This window comes from Montipora capricornis, unplaced genomic scaffold (genome assembly GCF_036669925.1).
Source record: "Montipora capricornis isolate CH-2021 unplaced genomic scaffold, ASM3666992v2 scaffold_507, whole genome shotgun sequence".
Taxonomy (NCBI): domain Eukaryota; kingdom Metazoa; phylum Cnidaria; class Anthozoa; order Scleractinia; family Acroporidae; genus Montipora; species Montipora capricornis.
The window spans coordinates 181,845-204,674 of NW_027180247.1; the positions used below are offsets into that span (position 1 = coordinate 181,845).

The following is a 22,830-nucleotide window of genomic DNA, read 5'->3' on the forward strand; positions in this document are numbered from 1 at the left end:
CTATACTATGTAAAAATGTACTGTTTACAAGATAGAGGCGAACTCTGAAGGAAAGACGAAAGCTTCTACCCTTACTCTTTCTGAGATGTTTCACCGTCGCTTTTGCGTTTAAATCTAGAAAGAAGGCAAATATAGTCGTGATCCTTTGACGTCATATCAACGAACCCTAAAAAAAATCAAAACAGCGGAAGAAGGGCAAAAGGATTATCACTGCCGCGTGATGACGTCATACCACGGGATATCTTTTGGTTAAAAATAAGACAACGGAAGAAGGGAGAAGTTTAAACGTCATCGTTTGACGTCATATCAACGAGATCACACCCTCAAATAGGAAAAGACACTTGCATGCGTAACCGATGACTCAGAACGTTCCCCAAAAACTGGGAATAAAAACTCGAAAAGGGAATGTCCCGTAAAACTAAGCAAGACTGTATAAAAACAGCAATGCGATCTCTCGATCTCAATCAAGTTTCAAGAAGCCTTCGGGTAAGAATTACATCGGATTCACGAAAAATGGACGAAAAATGCACTGTTGAAGTTATCGCCCCAAAATCAGAGAACGATGTTTTACGCAAGACAATTGCGTATCTATACGAACAACATAAACAATGGAGTGAACGAAACAAGGGACTCGTACGTCTCGCGAATCAATTACACGACACCATTCAAGAAGTCGCATCTTTAGAGGCCCAAAACCGACGACTGGAAGAGAGTCTTACTAGAGCCGAAAATAGAATTGCGCAGTTGAGTTTGATGGCAAGTAACGGAAATTCTTCTCAGGGAGCCATTGTGACGCCTGGAGTGTCAAAAAAGATCTTGGAGTGTCTCAGCCGAGAAAATACAAGACTCAGAGGGGTCGTGCAGCAAATGACGGCCAGAGCTTCGGAGGATGCGATCGATTTGGCAAGAGAAAATTGCGATCTACACAACGTCATCGCGAAATTAAGGGATGATAGAGATGGAAAAAGGCAGGAGATACGGGAACTCGAGAAACTGTTGCATAATATTCAAGGCGAAAATGTAGATGATTTAAAGCATCAAAATATGCGTTTGGTGCACAAAGTCACAGAGCTATCGAGAAAGTTGGATGTCAAGCAAGTATTTTGCGAAACCATCGTCACCGAAAACGAGACTCTAAAAAGAACAATGCAATCATCAGAGGGCGAAAAGATGGTCTACGTGCGCGAGGTAAAGTAGGTAATCGGGAAATCTCTGGCAGCGCGAGAGGTAATGAGTCAAGTTTGGGACGAAAAGGGCAACGGTTCTAACGAAGAAAGCGACAACGACGACTTGGAAGAAAATAGCAAAACACTTCGAGGTGAAGATGTGGAAAAATGGATAGAGAAAGAGAAAGGTTTGCGAATGGAAAGCGATGCTGCCGGGTTACACCAACAGGTCCGAGACTTGCAAAGACGTGTTGAACACCAACACGATTTCGAAGCTGAAAAAGTGAATGCGCTGACGGCGGAAATCGAACAAGCTAAACCAGAGAGAAACGCTCTACAACAAGAAAAAGAACATCTACAAGAGCAGACAAATCCAATTGGACAAATTATCGGGGACCGTGACGCAGAGGTAAAAAATCTCAAAGGAGAAGTGAATGGTTTGCGTATGAGTCTTTCCAAAGCTGTTAGTGCAGGTGAGGTCTTACAGAAGGAATTGGATGAATCGCGAGATGAAAATAAGTTAATGCAAGAAGCTCTCGTGACTTACGAGAGGGATTTTAAAAGAGAATGCGACGAAAAAAGAGATGACATGCATCAACTACAAGAAATGAAGGCAAGACTAAAACACGAAATGGACAAACATGCAGAACTGAACGGGTGATACAGAGAATTGATGCGACGAGTATCGTCTTCGTTCGGTGCTTGTCGAGCTCGAGTATGTCCCAACGAGACTTCCCTACCGGAACACCCCAGCCCCCGAGGCGTTCGGTTCGATCAGTTAACGAATTGCAATGCCCCGCTTGCCACCGAATTTTTCCTCATTATTTGTTAGAGAATCACATGAGAGATTGCTCTGACGAATAAAATACGAGTTTTTTGAATGTAATCTAGAACTATGATACATTAAACAAATGTCTACTTGATCACATTCATGATGTCTTTATTATGTGTAAAAGTAGAGATGACAGTTTTGGATTGGTTCGTTTTGGTCGGGGTCATCTTAAGCCTCGTAACGGATCCCTGTATGACACTCGAACCAATAGAAAGGATATATAGAGAGATCGAAGAAGGTGCGGTCAAACTCCAGTGTTTCATTAGCAATCCTTCACCAAACGAAGAACAGAGCAATTCGTCGGCCCGAAGCATTGTTAAAATTACGGGGGTGGGTATCCAGTCTCTCTTTCGGTGTAGAGACAAAAATGCAACCTGGCGATGGGCGCGCACATTGCAACTCGACGGTGAAAGTTATTCACTTGTCGATCATCACCCTGAACAAGTTTATCCAAGAGACATTTCAAGAACGTATGACTACACTGATATGTACAGTAAGGGGCGAGAATATGGTTTCCGGGATAGCGACATTCGAGTTTTATTTGGATGACATGTTCTTGCAGAGAAAACAAAGAAAGTATTCTAATGGTACAGTTAGCAGTGCTATCTATAGTAAATTCGAAGGTCGATACTGGCGATGTAAGGCCAGAGTGTGGATGAATTCTAGAAACGGATCACTGAACTCCCATCGTTCCTGGACACTTTCCGCAGCTCTTGGTACTAAACCACCCAAAAAGCGAGTGACTCGAGTAGCGCGCACTGTCACGGCCACGTTTACAACCACAGAGGTAGCAAAAAACTGTCTCGAGCAAAAAAATCGCCCTATTGTGATACACTATAGCCATTCTTCTGTATACGTTCGCCGATGGTATGCAAAAACGATGGTTGTTGGACTCGCTCTCCTCGCCGTGCGATTGGCGATTGACTATCTATCTAGTCGAGGGTAGTAATTAAAATAAAAAACAGGTCGAATTGATTATCGTTTGCGATTTTATTGACTGTTCTGTACAATTGAACGACCAGAGACTATTAAAGAGATATTTCGATGGATTATTTTACAGTCATTTTATTCCACTTGTATATACAATGCTAACAAACATTCTTTATATCTCGTGGGTCGTGATTGCGATAGCTTGGGTGAGAACCCAGTCGTTAAAATGCGAAGAACATTCGTGTGCAGGTCACATAAAGGACTTTTTGACGATCGATGGTAGCACTGCCACGACCACAACCATTTGGATAGCTCCAGACGACGTGTTCGTTTCCCGTATACCGAATCAAAATGCCGTCTCGTGTCCGACAAGTAATCTCAGGGCTGTCGTCAATCGCGCGCTCAAGTTGACGCTACGCCAAGTTACACTTCGCCCGTTTTGTCTCGAGGGACTCGTGCTGTCCAAAACACCTCTCTCTGTGTTAATCGATACAGAAGAGCCCACATACTGCGCGTTGCTTTTTTCGTCAACTGACAAACTTCAAGTGCGGGATATCACCTTTGACAACGGGGAATGCATCAATACGACTAGATCTACTACATCTAGTCCCATAGCCGACTACCACGCTGCCATCGTATTGAGACCTCGTTCGTCGCGCCTCGATTCTGATACGAGAATGCTAAACTTGACGTTCGCGACAAGAGCTCCATCTGTTGCCGTACTCTTGTCGCCACCGACGTGGGATAAAACGTTAGAGTTAAATGATCCGTCGTTTACGGGTTTTCGCGGAAGCACAGAGAAAACACATTTCGTTGCTTTATTGGTAACAGGTTTAATGACGCTTTCCAATTTTCACGACGTGGAAGCAATCCTCTTACCGGACCCAATTGCCGGAGCATCTCAATCTCAGGCGATCATTTTGACGATCAACCTTTGGCGTTACTTAGATGCTAGAGTCTTGATGAGATTGCGTCAAGCAAGCTACGAACAGGACCCGACTGCTTCTCCTTGTTCGTCGACGCAATGTTCAGATGCGTACTCTACAACCTTAATCGCTATCGCCTTCAGTTTAGTTGCACTCCTGACAATCTGTATTATCGTCTTACTCGTTCACTCGTGCCGTTCTGTGGAAGCACAAGACCTTGTTCCTTATCGCATACAGGATCATACAGAGCCAACATCGTGAGCCATTTTTTTTTTGTAAGTCAAATTCGAAAGGCCAATCGCGACATTTGTCCTTTTGTAATTTACGATCTAATTTGCAAGCTTCTTCAATAAATAACTTCAATACACGTACACCCCTCTTTTCGCGCATCATCATTCCATCTGCCATCTGCCACCATTTGATTGTCCCAGAACCTATAACCCCTGTCATGATCCAACAATTTCCAACGGTCACGTGAATGATACTACCGTTTTCGACCATGGTCTCGATGGCACCCGCCCTAATGACTTCCTCTTTGTCTATCCTTCTGCGTTTTGTGCTTGGAGTGTGGCAATACCTATGGTGACGCTCTGGGTGAACGCAAGCCTTGACTAGATCGCTGGTTTCCGAGTCATATACTTCCTTCAGGTAATCGAAAAAATGAAGATATAAAGTGTACAGATTCTGGAGACGTATTTCGATTGCCGAACACGAGGCATTGAATTTTATCTTATCCTCGGAATTTCTCGATTCTGGTGTCACCCTCTCGTGCAAATCAATAAAAAACGACGAATTCCAGGCGGGATTGCGTTCTAAGATATGACAGAGTACGCACAGTTTATCATCAAACCTCTCACGAGTAGATACTTCGTTTAGCATATCCCAGTCCGTTGGTGTATCAAGAAATAATGTCAGGGCGTAAACGATACAGATTCCAAGACCGTACACATCATCAACCGGACCCAACATCAACCCTTCGGGAAAATCATGCGACTCGTTTGCCACTAAGGCAATGACGGCCATTGGATCACGAAAACCAGAAATGTTGTACGCAAAGTCGAGCGTCGCTTCTTTCGAGTCCGGTGTTGGCATGTGAAATTGGTCAGACACCACACCAGTCCTAGGATCGACCCAAAAGTCTCGTTTGTCAGGGTGCCGAGTCCATTTCTTTTCATCTCGCAAAACGACACTCCTTCCGAAATCGATTAATCTGGCCTTCGGCCGCCCACGATCATCGATCTTTACGCATATGTTGGAAGGGTGGATGTCGCCGTGTAAGATTCCAAGGTTGTGCAAGTATTTCAACGCCGATAATAACGGAATAAATAACACCTCGATCGGATCAAAAAGCAACCGACATCGAAACCACGTCAACAAATCTTTTCCGGCATCCTTAAACTTCATTTCCGTTACAAACTTTAGCCGCTTTTCATCGTCGCGTGATATAGATATCCTTTTTAACAACGGGACGCAAACTTGGTCCATCACTCGAGTCACGCGATGGTACGCAATATGTTCTCTGTTGATATTAGGACACTGTTCTCTGGTAGGTCTCTTGACTGCACACCCATCTGCAAGTCTTACAACACCGTAACTCCCTTTCAGTTGATTCATTTTCATAAAATCTGAGCAACAAATGAATAGAAGCCGCGCAACTTAATATATTCTTTCGTTTTTTCTCTCGCATAAAATGGAAACGAAACAATCTGACACATTCAACCGTATTTTTTTTTCGATCTTTATTTTCGCTTTACAGTATAAATACAAATAACATCATCGGATTCTCTATTTCATCTCCTTACACGATATCGTACCTAGTCAATGCATTGAGCCACTTGCGCTTTTGTAAAGGAAAATCGAAAACCCACTGCCAATAGGCTGTACTTTGTAATTTTTTATCTAACGCGGTAACTGTTACAATAAATGACATCATGACCCTTTTACAGCTCTCTTTGTCAATTTTTAATTCATTTTTTGTATACCACCACTCTACTCGACCTGAACTCACGACTCCCGTCATTACCCAACAATGTCCAACCATTACATGAACAACCTTGCCATCGTGGACCGAGGTACTGATGCGTCCTTCCTCGTCGGTTGTGTCGTCAAATCTTCCACGCTTCCTCCTGTCTCCTCCGTGGCAATATCGACGACAACGATCAGGATGAACACAAGCTTTGACGAGTTGGCTAGTGTTTAAATCGTATACTTCTTTCAAATGGTCAAAGAATCCTGAATATACTGTAGTCAAAGTTCGAAGACGTTTTTCAATCTTACGAAGCAATGGATCTGAAAGACTCGTCGAGAATGACTTTAGTTTCTGATCTAAATCGACAAGAAAGGACGAATCCCAAGCGGGATTGTGCTTGAGGATGCTACAGAGTATACATAATTTGTACTCAAAGGTAGCTCCGGAAAACAACTCGTTTAGTATTCCAGATTCGTCTAATAAATCAAAGAATAACGTTAGAATACGAACGACACACATCCCTAGACCGTATATGTCATCAGCAGGACCCAAAGTCACGCCTGTAGGATATTTTTTCGATTCGTTTGCCACTAGAACCAAAACACTCATTGGATCGCGATAATCGGAGACGTTGTACATGTAATCTGTGGTCGCTTCCTCTGAAGTCAGCGAAGGCGAATGGAATTGGTTGCTTACGATTCCAGTTATGGGATCCACCCATAATTTTTCGTCGAGAGGATGACGTTTCCACTGAACACTGTCCCGAACAACGACACTCCTTCCGAAATCGATTAACTTAGCCGTTAATTCTCCATCTTTATTTAGACTCACGCATATGTTACCAAGGTGGATATCACCGTGCAAGATCCCGAACTCGTGTAATTCATCTATGGTCGGCAACAACGTTTTCAGCAAAACCTTAATCGGATCAAAGAGCCATCCAGATTTGCACCACCGAAAAAGGTCGGTGCCGACATCTTCGAACCACAATTCACATACAAATATTGGTTTTCTTTCATCGTCGTCATCGTATACGTATATTTCGTCCAGACGGGCAATATTAAGGTCGTTAAGTCGCGGCTTCAAACGCCGGAAGGCAATGGCCTCTCTGTTAGTATTCGCACACTCAAAATACTTGGGCTTTTTGAGTATTTTTCCATTTTTTACCTCTACGAGACCGTAATTTCCTTTACGTGTTTCCATTCTCACGAGATCTGAACAGACCATGACGTTTAAAAATATTGTCGATATATTCTCTCACTTTTGGTGCCACATAAAACGGATACGTGGCAAATCGCGTCAGATATAACCCCAGGGGCTGTGGTCCATCATCTTCGCACCACAATGTCGCCTTAGGAGTAACCATCACTGTTTTCTGTTTATCGGGGTCGTCCATGCCACTCGAACGTAACCGAGACAACGCCACCAACAATGCCTGTATGACAGTAAACTCGTGAATGGCAGCGACATTGGGATGAATGATGGCCGTGTTTAAGGTACAACCTTGCATGGCATGCACTGTCATCCCCAATGCCGTCTTGATATTATAATATGAATACGTCAGTTTGGCAATCGGGCGATTCGGGTTAGGTCGTAGACGTCCAGATTGTATCATGCGACGTTCGTATGATGTATAATCGTCAAGGTAGATGGTATCGGAAGAGGACGTTAAGGTGTATTCATTTCCATTCATCAATTGAATAACAGGGTGTTCACCTCGGTTGGACAGACCTTTTAATTTACCAATGGCACCGTTCGCCACTCCCTCTAAAATGTCTCTGTTATCTAGAAATCGTACTGGACAGTCGACAAAAAAGCAAGTGTCACAATTCTTGGTCGTTTTGCAGATAAAATCTGCAACCTTTTTCTCTACCTTTTCTTTACCGTAAACCAAATATATTTTTTCTTTACTTGGTTCGTACTTTTCTTTACCATTCAATCTGATGATTTTCTTGTGGTCTATCTCTTTTAAAACTCGTTCAGTGTATTGGGCGATGTCTCTGTTACTCGTAAAAATTCGCGGAACGAATGGCATCACGTACGGGTTCATGGCCAGCACTTTTCCATCGGACCCATCGGTAGATTTTAGTACACACTTTCTGAGCAACGACACGTCATCATCCGACAAACTGTTCATGGCCATGCGATCAAGGAGTGCCCCATACTCGATATCCCCTTCTTGGCGAATATTCGTTGTTAACAACAAAACGCGATCGATCCATCCACCCTTAGAAGTTTTGGTGGTCCACTTTCTGTTTTCAAACAGATACACGGGATTTTGGCGAGTGCCGCTACCAACAGGGGGCAATTGTTGAAAATCACCGACAAATACCATTACGATACCACCAAATGGCAAATGGCGATATATGGTGTCTCGCCAAAACTTTGCGATTCCATCTAAAATCTCCACCATGATTCCACTCACCATGGAAACTTCATCGAGAATCAAAACGTCTGCATATGCAATCGCGGGAACACCCATACAAGCTGCACTGTGGTTGTTATTAAAAAACCTTCTGCGATCGGCATCGTGACGTTTGATGTAAAAGGACATAAAACTTTGACTTGCACCGCTACCTTCTCCGATCGTCTTCATGTGATCATTTTCGACCTTCTTCAAACCAAAAGCGCTGTGCACCGTGGTCGGGGCAAGAGTGTCCAGTAATTCATTCGGTATGAGTTCCCGCTCAACGGCCTTTGTGAGCTGATTCACAGCGTCGTCTCTTATGTTCACTACAGCAGCACCCGTAGAACCCGTGACGATCAACTTGGTACCTTTGTCGTACAGTTTTTTAATTACTCGATTCATACAAGTGGACTTGCCCCGGCCAGGAGATCCAGTGACGAAAACGTTTTTACCTTCCTCTATCCAACGCACTACTTTATCTACGTACAATTGATCAAAGTGTTCTTTTACGTATGCCGCGTCCAGCACCTCTTGATCGTCTTCGTCCTCGGGTTCCGAGCAAACGTCGAAATCATCAGATTCTTCTTTCGGGAAATCTTGCTCCCAGTTCCAATCATCCCACTTGTCGTCCCACTTTAGTATTTTATTGGCCGCTTCTATTTCGATTGTATAGTCTGGATCTGGAGAAGAACGCTTCATCGTCGTGCGTACTCTATTGCCTTGAGCAACAGACAATGCAAATTATATCGTGTAAAGAAGTGATCTCTGTAATACTCTACAGGAAAAACAAATTCGTTGTCACAGGGTCTATGTTCGCATCGTTGCACTATGACAATAGGTTGATACCCAGACACTTCGAGCGCATGAAATGTTTTTGCGAAAACTGGTTTGAAATTGTGATCTTCAAAGAGCGACCAATCGACAATCAACGCAATGCCTCCCAGATGCCTTTGTTCCTGACGGCTTCGTTTAAAACGAATCGAAGAGCCGTTTTTAGAGACTCCGTGTCTGTCTTCTGAGAGTATAGCGGCCATTCGATGACCACTAACTCCGTTAGATATTCTCTTAATTTTCGACGCCGGATTGGTACGATCCCGTGTTGTTCTTCTCGTACACGTATCCCCCTTTTCACACTGGCTATATCATTTGGTTCCAGCGTACAAAGGGCGTCATAAACGTCATTCCCATGAACGACCAATACGTACATTCGAGGTGTACCAGAGAGAGCCCTTACGATGTTCGCTGCTACTCTGTTTATCCATCGCTGTATCAACCTACCAGTATCTCTCATTAACTTAGCCATCCCGTTTTTATTTATCAAACGAATGACTCATGGCAATTAAACAAGATCACAGCCTGCACGTCAATGCATTAAACGTTCTTCGGGAGCACCTCGAGGAGGTAAACTCTTACCTTCCATCCACTTCCGAAACACTGAAACGAAATAAGCGCATCGCCGTTTGTCGCACGATTTGCGAGTTAAAGAGTACACACGATGTAACGGTACACCCTAAAGATGGCATATACCTTTGGGAAGTTTCCTTATCGCCCATTAAAGACCCAAAACATCCTTCGTACCAAGCCCACGATAAAAATATACGTCAACACTTAAACGATGTGCAACGACACCAAAAGACCAGACAACTTCTTAGGGATGACTCCGATCGGTGGTCAAACACAAGCGACGACACAAAACACAAAGTCCACAAATGGTTAAATTCTGATCGTTCTAGTGCTGATGTTGACGTGAAAAATGTAATCCACGTCGTCTCCCGGGCACTTGCATCTTGAAAATCGATTCGGATATGTTTTCATTGTTCGCATTGACGTTGGTGACTGCCGGTTTAGGAGTTTATTATCGAGACTCTTGTCAGGTTCCCTATGGTTGTCTTGGACGTTCTGGTCTCTTGTTGTACGTGGTGTGCAACAAATCTATGTGTCCTGTGAATCACACGGCCATCGACCTCAGAGAATGCAAAAATACAACCGGACCAGCTAACGAGTCAGACACTTGGCTCGATTCTGGATGTGCTTTGCTGGGAGGAGGATGTACTCGGCGATTTGTCAAGTCTTCCAGAGACGACCCCTGGTGTGTACCCGTGGAACTAGACAGTGACGGACGGTATGCTCCTGTCGTGCGTGTGAACACTACCCGTTGCCGAATTGAATGCGATCAAGATTATGGTGTCTTGAACAAAAATGGGACCATGTCTTGCGCTTGCCCGCCACCTTCTCCACAAACGGCCGCGAAACAGGCTTGCGAATCCAACATCACAGACAAGGTTCCCGATAACGCGAATCATTTTTTTTGTCAGTCGCCCTTACCTTGTAACTCGACTAGTTGTTCGTGTATCCCTCAAGATGGAGTCATGGCCATTACGATAGATTTGAAAACGGGAAAGCGAAACGTCCGCGCCGCATATGACATTTTGGAACTCTTTCCCGTTTCGTCCTCAACCAAAGAAGGAAAATGCCCTATCGGATGGCACCACAAGAAGGCTGATGGATATGGAGTAATGGCATTAGCGAATGGGTTCCGGTTCTTTCGTCCCTCCTATGGCATGTTTTATCAACCCATTGGTCTTCCCGTAGCAACATGGCGACCGGACAGTTGTGTTTGCTTGGAAGATTGCCAAAGTAACTTTCCAAAGATCTTATGTGTGTTACCGGGGTGGCTTCGACAACCGATGAGATGCATTCCATCTTCTTATCTCGAGAAGCCTGTGGACATTACCAATAAGATACTGTCTGTGACTTGGAAGAATAAATCGATGGCTGAGATTGAAACGTCCAACAACTTTAATTGGACTTGCGTTTCCAATCACGATGAACATTGTCAAATTCCTTCAACTATACCACTGAAGTCGTCCCCGGAGTGTCTTTGTCTGAGTTCCTGTACCCCATCTCTATGCCCCTGTGGAGCCCGTCGTTACCGTCTGTTCAAATACTACGATTCCAAAAGAATGGACGTAGGATTGTGCAGACTTTCTATGGGTGGGACTCGGAGTGTCTGGGCCTTGGCTCCATGTCAAGGAAAGACCGATACCTGTCATTCGAATGCCACCATGAAGAATTTTGATTTTTTTCAAAAAAGGGCGTTTTCCCTGGGTTATCACTATTATACCGACCAGAAGTTTTTGCGTCCCTTGTCCGTAAAGCGCCCTCTACAAAAAGGAGAATGCGTCTGTGTTGATCAGTGTTATGAAGGAACGCCTTATCTACAGTGCCGTCTTGATCCAGATCCAGACTTCAGCATTACAAGGTGCGAAGCGCCTATAGAACCGACGGGTGGAATAGGAGAAGGGATCGTTTTGGCCAAGGACATCCCGAATTTGAGTTGTGATTCAGGCAAAGCTGGAAAGTCGAGCGTTATTTGGTGTAATGGCAATGATAACGTTATACAGCCAACATTGTAAAGGGCTTTCTTTTAAGTATTGTAACGCTAATAACTTGTTGCGAATTTTAATAAAGGTATGAATTACATCTACACGGTTGTCTCGATGTCTCTTGCATGCATGATGGATTATATTTTCTATCCCTTAAAAAATTAAATATAGATTCGTGTTGGCAACATCCATAAAACAACTCAATTTTTAACGAGTATGTTTTTGTTTGTTTATTGTTTTTTTTTGGAGGGGGGAATCTCAAATAAATGATATTAAAAAATATATATGCAGAGACCAGGTGATCTGTTGACGTGATTCGGAGGACTGAGGAGAAAAAGTTTTTTACGCCGTATCCCACAACCGCTCACGGCCTCGCTTTGGAATTCAACATGGCAGAGGCGAGGTTAGATCTCGTCGGTTCTACTTGAATATTCATTCAGTAAGAGGAAACGTGGTAGACACGGAATGATCTGTCGAGTTTTGGCGACGGAAGTACCGCAGAGTTTGGAAAACAACACGTAAGGCCGCGCGCGGTTGTGGGATACGGCGTTAAAATTTTTCTTCCGAGTCCTCCAAATTACGTCACCAGATCACCTGGGAGAGTGTATATAAGTGATGTGAATATGAAAAAGAGTACACATGCAAACAAGATGATAACTTTTGAATGATGATTTTAATAAAGACAAAAAAAAGCAATTACATCGATTTTATCATTTGCATCCCATACTGGGATAATATACCGCTTGACTCTGTGCCTCTTGTATAATATGTTGTGCAGAAGAATCGTAAATTAGTTCACCCGGTCCACAATATACCAACCATTTTCCGTACAACTTGTACCACTTGGCAAAAGGGAACACTTTAGGATGATAGTTCATCTGGGGGGTTTTGTTGAAACGTAAACCACGCCATTCTACCCCACATTTTTCACAGACCTCCCAACCTCGGGAACACACACTGCACACCAAATGATTACAAGTGCCAATTTCGAGATTGAATGCTGTGTCGCAAGACTGACAACGAAACGCAGCGTCTGTCACAAAGTGTGGATCGTGTTCTGACTCTGTCAATTCTTGCATGACTAGTTGCCAAGAGCGAATGGGTGCAGAGTGATCCATCGCGAGAATGGGTGGTGGCGCAACACGCAATCGATGGGCAGGGTACCTTGTAGCCAGCTCTACGATATCATAGTATTCGTGCCTTTCCCCGTGTCTGGTAATCAGACGAGTTGCTTCATATATTAGATCTAGAACGACCTTCGAAGTCGGTATCGAGGGCAAATAAAACCAAGAGTGGCTTCTGTCGGGAATACAGACAAACGCACAAGGGGGGCAAACATATTCGTTCGACGACTTGCCGTCCGATACCGATTGTTTTAATTGCGACAACACTTCATCATAAGGTCGCAATAATGACTTTTCTTCCATTGGATTGGCGACAAAATTGTGCATATCGATCAAACGAGCAACCGCTTCTGAAGCGTTATTTGTTCCTGCCGCGAGGATGGCAGACAAGGCCGTTTTTGTTAATCTTGTCAAAACGGACGAAGACACATCATCGAGAGAGGTGACGGCAACCCCACCGCAAGAATCGTGAACAATTTCGCCACACGCATCACCATCGCTCGACAGATATCCACATTCGTTTGCATCAGTGAACGAACCATTGCAGATGCTGCATTTTAGATCACCGATACATGCTCGAATCCATCGTTGCCTATATTGTTCCAAATCCAGACTCAGACCGTTTCTCGCTGTTTCGTGTAGAGGCCTAGTCGTGGACGGCCTACCTTTCAATTTCACCATCACGTTATCGTCCTTGTCGACGACATAAGAACTCAAAGGTAACCGACCAGAACATAGTTGTTCAAAAAAAGTTTTCGTCATTTCAACGATCGATAAACGGCGTCTGTCGTTGAAAGACGTATCGTCGTTCGACAAAAACACGTGCGTGACCTCGACGAGACCCACTGCATTTGCTTGGGGCAAAAAAAGGTGGGAACTCTCTGTTTCGTCGGCGTATTCGATGACTGCCTTGAGAAGGTCATTGGATTCATCCGACATAATAACTTTTACGGCCGTTTTCCACCCCTCGCTCGTCACAATACGAGCTGGTAGACTCGCTTTGAGTCTGCGAACATCCCCCAAACACAACACGCCCTGTTGTATTAGGACGAATTGTCCAGCGATGGCAATGCACGCGATAGCGTCGTTGAACGAACGAACGCACTCCATTTTGGCAAACTTAAAGGATCCCTTGAGTTGAACGTCGACGGTGGTACGATCTGCTTCGGAGTTCAGAATTCCTACAGCATAAGCATGCGATACACCCGTGAATAATCCTACTGTTGCAATGTGCTGACAATTAAAACGAACGAACGGATCTTTTGGCGATTCGACGGAAGGTGCCATCCTTTGCATTTCACTTTTGATGACGTCCTTGAATCGACTCTCGAGTTCACTAACCAGCGGATGTGAAACCCATTGCTTCAATTGATCTGCACTCAGGACGGTCGAGGTAACTTTACAAACAGAGAATCCGTATACCCGGCTAACGTCGAACCAGAAACCACCTGACGGCACGCTTGCAATAAACGTCTCCCAGTGGCAGTGATACACCCGGTTACTCGAGGATCCGAGTAAGGGTTCTTCTTATTTGCAGACATACCCACCATAGCATTGATGGTCTGTTTTAAATATCTAGCGCGCGTTTCCATGAATGGATCACCGAGAATGCGCAGCCGTTCTTGCAAACGTTCGTTTAACGCAGCCGCAAGACAGCCGGGACGATGTGTGGTAAATCCGCCAAAATCTCCGAGATTCCATTGTCCTCCCTCGGAAACGTAAGTGTCCTTTCCAGCATTGATTCCACAAGCGATCGAAGGGTACATGCTGGTAAAGTCGAATACTCCCACTGGTCCCTTTGAGACGTATTCACAGTTAGGTGGTATTATGAGCCCCCCCACACAAGATGGTCTTGGACCTGGAAGCAATTCACAGACTGTACCGGTCTTGGCGTAATGAAGCACCATGGCTGCAGTGAACGCATGATAGGCAACGCGATGATGCATATCAGTCTGTTTGGTCACGGCTTCGTTCCAAATGTTTTCCAAACATCCACGGGATTGAAAAACTTCTAGCCACTGACGAGGAGTTGAGTTTTCGTTCACACAGTCTACGACACCAACGTCAAAGACCAAGACTCCAAGACCTGGTACAAATGAACGAGCAGGGCTGGGTGGTATGGGTAGACATCGAGGCGACACAGAACATAAGAAATAAAATAAAGACGGGGCATAGTCGTGCAGTCGTTTCAACGTCACTTCTCGATCGCGGACCAGGATCACCGTTGGTCTTATATTTCTCACTCTCTCTGCAAAATCAGTAACCTGATCTATTCCGTATGTCATTTCTCCGTCAGCACTTGCCATGCATACTTTACCGTTTTCGGGACAAGCAATGGCTGCAACCACGAGCGAAACAGGCAAACGAGATGGGCGATCGTGGACGCAAATCCCATTGGGCGAATTTACACGCCAATACGAGTCTGTCACGAGTGTAACGGCATCGCGTTTTACTCTCAGTGTAACGCACGACCCTGGAATACCAAGGTTAAACACTGCATCGAGACCATGTAAGGTGTCGTGTGCACCGTCGATTATCATCGGTATCTTATTCCTTTCGAAAAAGTCGACAACTCTTTTGTAAGAATCGTAGGAATCAAGACGCACTTCCATCATTTCCTTCTGAGCAAAACTCGAAGAATCCAATATTCGAACACAAAAACGGAATTCAGCGTGCGACGGGCAGTGTTGCTGGATGGTTCCAAAATTCTTTGGGAGCACGAACAGGCGGTAGGGCACACTAGGAAACTCTACCAGCACCAATTGACAATCTTGAGTCTGCGCAGCAAGAAACATTGAATCCCCTAGTTGAGAATCTCGCTTGGTATAGAACGAATAGGCAAACAGGGTCGTCGTGTCGTCGTCATCGTCTGCTGCAGGAGAACATCGCATGCACACACGACCGCCAAAATCGTCCTTTAGAAAACGCGTCGAGGTATTCATAATCAGCCGTATCTTAACTTCCGTCCTTTAAGTTTCAAAATAGGATGAGTAGCAGGATAACCAAAACAAAACCTGTTTTCCTCTTTGGAGAGCGCGACTCCATCAGTTGTATCAATTTAATACCTCCAAGTCCCATAACAAAACCGATTACATTCGACAGTGATTTTCGGTTTTTGGTTCTTGACGTCAATGCATCGGATACCAATTTTACCCATTGGCTTTCTCCAAAGACGACCAACAAGACGATACTAGACCTTTACTGTTGTTTGTTTGTACTCAATCGCATCTTCTACTTCGCGGGATTAAAATGTTGTTTGTACGTGCAACAAAAAGAGAGACTCGTGCCAGGGGACCTGTTGGTGCGAAAGGAGATCGTCGCTGGACACACCTTGTATTTTGGATTCGATCGCGACGCTCTACAAGAACTTCTCCCTGTTTGTTTGGTATTGATTCTCATGATCAATGCCAATTATTTCGACATTCATCGGATATTCACCAGTCCTCTATGTCTGGACATGCTCAAGGCAGAAGTAGCCACATTCGATCCAATTAAAGGTGTACCAGTGGTACCAGATAAAGCGAAGGAGGGTTCAGAAGTGTTAGGATCTTATAGGACTCTGATCGATCTGCAAAGAGTTTTATTGGCCTATCATCGGATCTCTCATACCCAGATGGAACCTCGAGAACTCACCGGTGGCCCTTCACGTGACCAATGCCATTACGAACGACTGCGTAGTAACATGCTAGGTCTATTACCGAAAGAGAACGTGAACGACTTTGCTATTGGATTCATGGCTTTACTATCGGGACCCTTTCTCTTCGAGCATTCATTTCGCATGACTCGAACTTACAAAGAAATGAGGGATCTAGTTTCTCTTTATGGTTGTTACATCGGATTAAACAGGAACCAGATACGATCTATTTTGTCATCGGATCAGTCTTCATTCACACGCACGTTAAAAGACGAAATGAACACTCACGAATTACCCATAGAGAGTGAACTTCTCTCTAAGTGTCTGGAAAATGCTCTTTTACGGTGTCATTTTAGCAGCGTGTTCACTCCCGTTCCTGACCAACCCTCAAATTTTCGTTTGGATTTGACAAGTGGGATTTCTTGGGAAGTTTGCGAAGATCGCATGAAAGGACCCTTCGCTACTCCGTTGTTCACGATGGTGTTTCCTAGAGAACAAGTAGCCAGGGGTGTACAAATGTTAAACGATTACATCGGTCGGAAATCATTGGAAAATATGTCTGTGATGACACGAGAACTGGAAGCGTACAGCGCTGTGATGATGCAAACAAGAGGGGGGGATTTCAACGACGTGCAGGAAGCAATTACTCGACGGCAAGGGAACATCGAAAACGTGGCTCGAAAATATCCACTATTTGTTGACGTGCGCAACCTATTGGAAAAGTTAGCCAACGTGTTACAACCTGGTGGTAAAGTAAAGAATATGTACCAGGGTGTCTTTGCTGAATTAACCGGGAAGTTGATCGAGGATGCTGTGCAAAGCCCAAACAAGCCCATCAGCCCTGCGTTAGAAGCGTTGATGAATGCATACCCGACACTAGTCGACCGTAATGAGAATTTTAAGGCACTTCATCTGAATAGCCTCACAAACAAATCCACGGGAAAAATCATCGTGGCCGTTCACAACCCATTCGACAACACTGTCGAAATGTCGGATGGGTTATTGATTAATGATATCATGACGTATCTCGTAGCCACTCACTCTCTACTACCGGTGGAAACGACAGAACTCCGTCTGGCTGTAACGTCAGGTGTTGCTATCGATGCCAAAAAAATTTGGATTGCATGGCAAGGTCCTCCCGGTACTGGAAAATCTACCTGTGTTAAGACGGTTCTAAGAGGTATTCGCGAATTTAATGGTGTTCATATGAATAATATGGTCCGTGAAATGGATTCGATGACTACTGCTTCGCTCAAGTCGTTAAACGAAGATCCTCTTTTACACTGCAGTGGTGTTGCATTCGTGAACGAACTAAACGATGGCGGTTCTGACAAATCGAGTGCTTTGAAAGACGATAGTGGTGAAATGTCTACCGCCATGAAAAATTTTCACGACTCTGGCCTTAACACAGTATACCGGGCACAAGTTAAACACAGCTCCAACACTGTTTGCCAAAACGTACAACACGTTATTTTCGATTGCGTTTTTATTGCTCTTGCCAACCATTTGCGCCTATGTCCCTCGCTTTGGGATCGTATGGTCATACACGATATTTACACCGCGAACGATGGTGATCGCATGACGCTTCCCGAGATTTTTCGACGCATGGATATGTTCAAAGTTGGACACTATGAAATTCTCAAACTTTTCGTCATATACTTTGTTTCCATATTTCATTTCGTCGGATGTACTCTGGAAGATGTTGATTATCTAACTAACATAGAACGCTTGGTATTTAGCGTGATGGACCAAGAATTTCGTGCAATGCACATCGATGCAAATTTTCTCGGAAGAGGAAGGTTTCTCGATAACATTCGATCCCTAGTGCAGATGTTAGCCATGCACAGAGCTGTTTTGACAGTCCTCGGGTGCATTGACACATTTCGAATGCAATGGGAGGAACATGATTCCGACAAGGAGACGCTAGAGGACTATAATCAACGAATGTTGCAACTGATGATCGATGATCTCGAGACCATGACGTTGCATGGATTGGTGCGCCGTGTTCAAGAAGTGTATTGTCCTAGTCCAGCAGACTACATCACGATCGTCACTATGCAATGTTTCGACGAAAGCCCTCACTTTCCCATGTTTCGTGCTATCGTGAGATCACTAGTAGATCCCACAAACCTAGAAAACACAAGCGACGGACGCAAGATATTCGTGGTTCCAAACGTAACGTATGCACGACTCTGTGAAATTTTCGACAAAGAGCGCATCAACTTTGAAAGGAAAGAAATCCAAAACATTTTCGAAGCCATGATGACTTCCATCACCAGGGAGGGCATCCCCGTTATTACACGATCAAATCACTACGGGGGTCGTCCCGGCGAGACTAAGCATTCTGCATCTATGTTTGAACTATCGATCGACGCTAACGCGGCATCAGAACTCGCCATTGAATCGGACATGTTAAATTTGGTGACGAAGTTGACAGGGGATATCCAAGAACGAATCACGAAGGCCGCACGAGAATCGCAATCCCCCGCTGTACTTGATCGGTGGTTTAGAGATGAAATGGTGGATATCGAAACGAAACGATATGGTACGAATGCAAATCGGTTCTTTGGATTCTTGTCACATCTCGTACCAAATAGATGGACCTCCCGGTACGCGCAACAAGTTGTAGGGAACTGTGAAGGGAATGCAAAATTTATCCAAGTGTCTAGCGACTTTAATCATGCTCGATTAAAACTGATGCGCCGTTGGATGGTGCAATGTGCCGAGGATCCAAAGAATGTGAATACAGACAATGGATACATCCGTGTTCATCAAGTGGATCGGTGCCCCGTACTCGTCTCCACCATTCGCGATGTTTCGGTACAAGATACTTTCCAAGGCGAATCGGCGTCCGCTTCAGACGACGGATCTCTCTTACCGTTTTACAAAGCGGGATCCACCGTTTATGTTCATCAAGCACTCTTGATACTCCGCTTAGGTGTGACTGAACCTGAAGCCAAGAAGTTGCGCAGAGCATGTTCTGAACCCGACTACCCCATCGAGTATTGGACGTTCGATGCAAACCTACACTCAACACTTTGGGCGATCCTGGAAAAAAAAGATGTTTCGCGGATCGACGTAAAATATACCACAACAGCTGATGCGTTAGTCTACGAACGAGATTTGGATGGGCAAGGCACTGGTGCATGGCTTCACTTGTCTCTTTTGTCGCGATTAGAAGGAGTTTTTTCTACTTCAGTTGCTACTTCTCGGGACGCAGCTAAGGAATTTGCCACGAGGTGCATGCGAAGGAATTTGACGGATCGAAAGACACTACTGTATTTCAACAAACGAAACACTGAACAACCTTTTGGTCTCATCAAAGTGGACGAGGTAGAGTCTGCACGAGGGGGAGTGCTCCCCCGTGTCAATCTACCGCGAGAAAAAAAAGCCGATTTTGTCACGGCCAGCATGGCCATGATGCGAGAAGGTCACAGTGCATTTCTCGGGATAAAAAGACAACAAACCACGACCTTTTTACCCGAGCACGAGAAAGCTTATGTTACCCAGAAATACATTGCTAGTACGGGAAGACTCAAAGAAATCCAAGACCGTTGTAAAGCCATTTATTGTGACGATTTGGATGCACAAGAAATGGCCATCGACCACGAAGTCACCGCACTCACAAAAGAATTGCTCCCCAAAATAGCATCGAGATATCGAGCTCTTACGGTGAGAGTGCCCGTATCGTCTGTAAAAGATCTTATGAGTCGAGATGATAAAAGGTCGAAAGGGGTCAAGCGAGTTTGGGCCGATACTAGTCATTGATCGGATTCACAGAGGAGACAAAAAGAACAATAAAATGTCATTTCACACAATTAGCGTGTCATTTATTTATTTTTTTTGGGGGGGGGGGTTCACTCGATACATGCAATTGCTCTAGAATCTTGTGTAGGTTTTTTACGGTCGTTTGAAGTGTAGTCACATCGACAGCATTGACCAAGTGCAAATGAGAAGGCCTCAAGCATACAATATTCTTATCCTGGTTTGAATCTGTCGGAAAATGTTCTACCGTGAAACCACTCCCACCACTCGGGGATTCTCGACCGAAAGAAAGAAACAATACTCGAAGACGTAGTTCGGCTCGGGATTCTCCCTGGAGCAAAACGCAATGCCAACAACCACTTTGATCGAATTTCTGTTCGATCGTGCAGCGTTTCAGAATGGTAACGATATCATCCTTGGCCCACGTACTACTTTTTTGGTAACTCGCAGCGACCTTATCGACAGAAAAATGGTCGCGAGAATCGGTAGGTCGATTTAACTTGAAAAGTAAATCGTCTACATCTTGTTGTGGCCGACGAGGGTCGCTTATCGTCCTGTTGTGACGAGAGCCAATGTTCGCGTTTAGAGTGGATGCAATAAGGACAGGTTCAAGACCAGGGCCGTGATAAAATACGCGATACACCACATTCAACGGGTTAAGAAGAACAAACCAATGCCCCCCTGTCTGTTTCGTTTGAATGAGCACATCGTACTTCTCTGCGCGAAGACGCTCGAACCCTTGTTTAAGACCAATGGTTGCTTTCGGTCGGTCGTCTGTCCATTTGCATTGTAATTGAATGACATACGCACTAGGATTTCTGACGTGTTCCTCGTATCCGACCGCTCTTATGGTTCCAGAAAAATTCGATAAATGCGTCAAGACTGCTTTCATTGAGTTCGACTTGCATATTTCGTCTTTATTTTTGGCGGCCGGAATGATGCAATAGAGAATGGGTGGAACGTCAAGAATGGATGACATAAGAGAACCAACGAATTGACGTTGTTTGGTCTGTTTTTTTTTTCCTTTACACGCGCATCACACGGGTCATGGACAAACAAATGTATCGTCACTGTTAATATTACGATGATAAATACGCAACAACTAGGATCGTGTCGCTGTTGTGTGATGTCACCATGTTATTACATCATCGAAGACGCCAACAGACTCATCACATCGATTTTGTAAAACCCCCTTCCCAAGCACGTAATCCTTTAGATCATAGTTTTATCGCGTCATCGAAGACGCAAACGCATTCGTCACGTCGGTTTTATATTTCTGCGCGATATCAAATTCTCACATACGGTGATTACTCACAAGATCGAAATGAGTCAGCGAAAACACCACAGAATTCGCCACTGCCCAATAGACGATTGCGAATACAACGGAGGGGATCTCAAGAGACACTTACGATCGAGTAAACACAGAGATGACGTGAACACAGAGACCATAGGTGCCATGTTGCAAATGGCCGATAAAGGAAAACAAACAAAGGGTCGTAATAGGTTGTTGATGCGATGGTGCCCAGTAGAAGAATGCAGTTTTTTAACCTCACGTCTACGCAGTCACCTAAAGAGAAAACACGGTATTGTAAATGTGGGATCGTTGGACAAGCTCGTCAGGATGTCTGCTCGTTACGAAAGAAACAAATTACCACCCCAAACCGCACCATCGGTACGAATCGAATCGGACGAAGAATGTGAGATGAGCAATGATGATAAAGACAGCGGGGACGACGACGAACGCGATGATGATTACGACGAACCTAGTGGTAATGCATTTTTTAAATCCGAGCGTCCCGGATCTGATCGCCATTGGTTCTTGATAAATTTTTACGCTCATTTGGGTAGCGTGGACGAGGGTCAGAAGAACGACAAAGTTCGGGGGCAACATGCCTGTCAAGTTCGAACTATTCTCGAAGATATTGATCCAAAAGGAAAAGATCTTGTGAAGATGACAGAAAGTCAAGGGCGTGCCGTGTGGGAACTATGGGTAGCGCCGCATCTTGAAGCGGGATCTTTCAAGCCGGGGACACTCGTTGCATACCTGGGGTCTCTAAAGAAATTCTTGGGGTTTGTTATACAGTCCCAGAAAAGTCGTACATCCGCAAAGAAAGCTCCTAGTTTAAAGACAGAGACCGTCCAGATCTTCGAAGAAATCGTACAGAAAATCACGGGATGGCGACGTACCATTTTAAATCAGAGCGCCGGACAACAGAACGAGCATTACTTAGAAGAATGTGAACAACGTCTCACAAAAGAGGACTTTCGAGCATTTTTGACATCTCCTGTGATCGCAGAAGCAGAAGCACTGTTTCGTTCTTCTTGTAATCACTATGGGCCTCAAGAATTTACTCGTGCGAGGGATTATCTTGTCACTCGTTTGGCTTTATCTTGTGGAACACGTCCCAAACCCCTGGAGACGGCAACCCTCCAACATTTTCGAGATGCGTGTCGAGATCGTCATTTCAAAAACTGTTACGTGATGCTGGTGCCGAGACACAAACGACAAATCGAAGGACCAGCCATCATTGCAATGGATGATAGACTTTACGAGTACATCAAAATTTACATTCGTGACATACGCCCCACCGTATGCACCAGTCCCAAAGAGGAACACCTGTTTCTCAAGATGGATGGACGACCATTTGAATCTGGCACCATAGGGAACCGAGTTACCATTTTGTGGAGTCA

At 44.7% G+C, this 22,830-nt stretch overlaps 2 protein-coding genes across 2 annotated transcripts; both read left to right on the forward strand.

Moving 5' to 3' along the window:
* The first annotated feature begins 513 nt into the window (after positions 1-513).
* On the forward strand, positions 514-1,197 carry LOC138036870 (myosin-11-like). Its single transcript, XM_068882927.1, has one exon. It carries the CDS (start codon positions 514-516, stop codon positions 1,195-1,197), a length of 684 nt encoding a protein of 227 aa, XP_068739028.1.
* Positions 1,198-1,230: 33 nt separating this feature from the next.
* LOC138036871 (plasminogen-binding group A streptococcal M-like protein PAM) lies at positions 1,231-1,827 on the forward strand. The gene has a single exon (XM_068882928.1). The coding sequence runs from the start codon at positions 1,231-1,233 to the stop codon at positions 1,825-1,827; it is 597 nt and encodes a 198-aa protein (XP_068739029.1).
* The last annotated feature ends 21,003 nt before the right edge of the window (positions 1,828-22,830 follow it).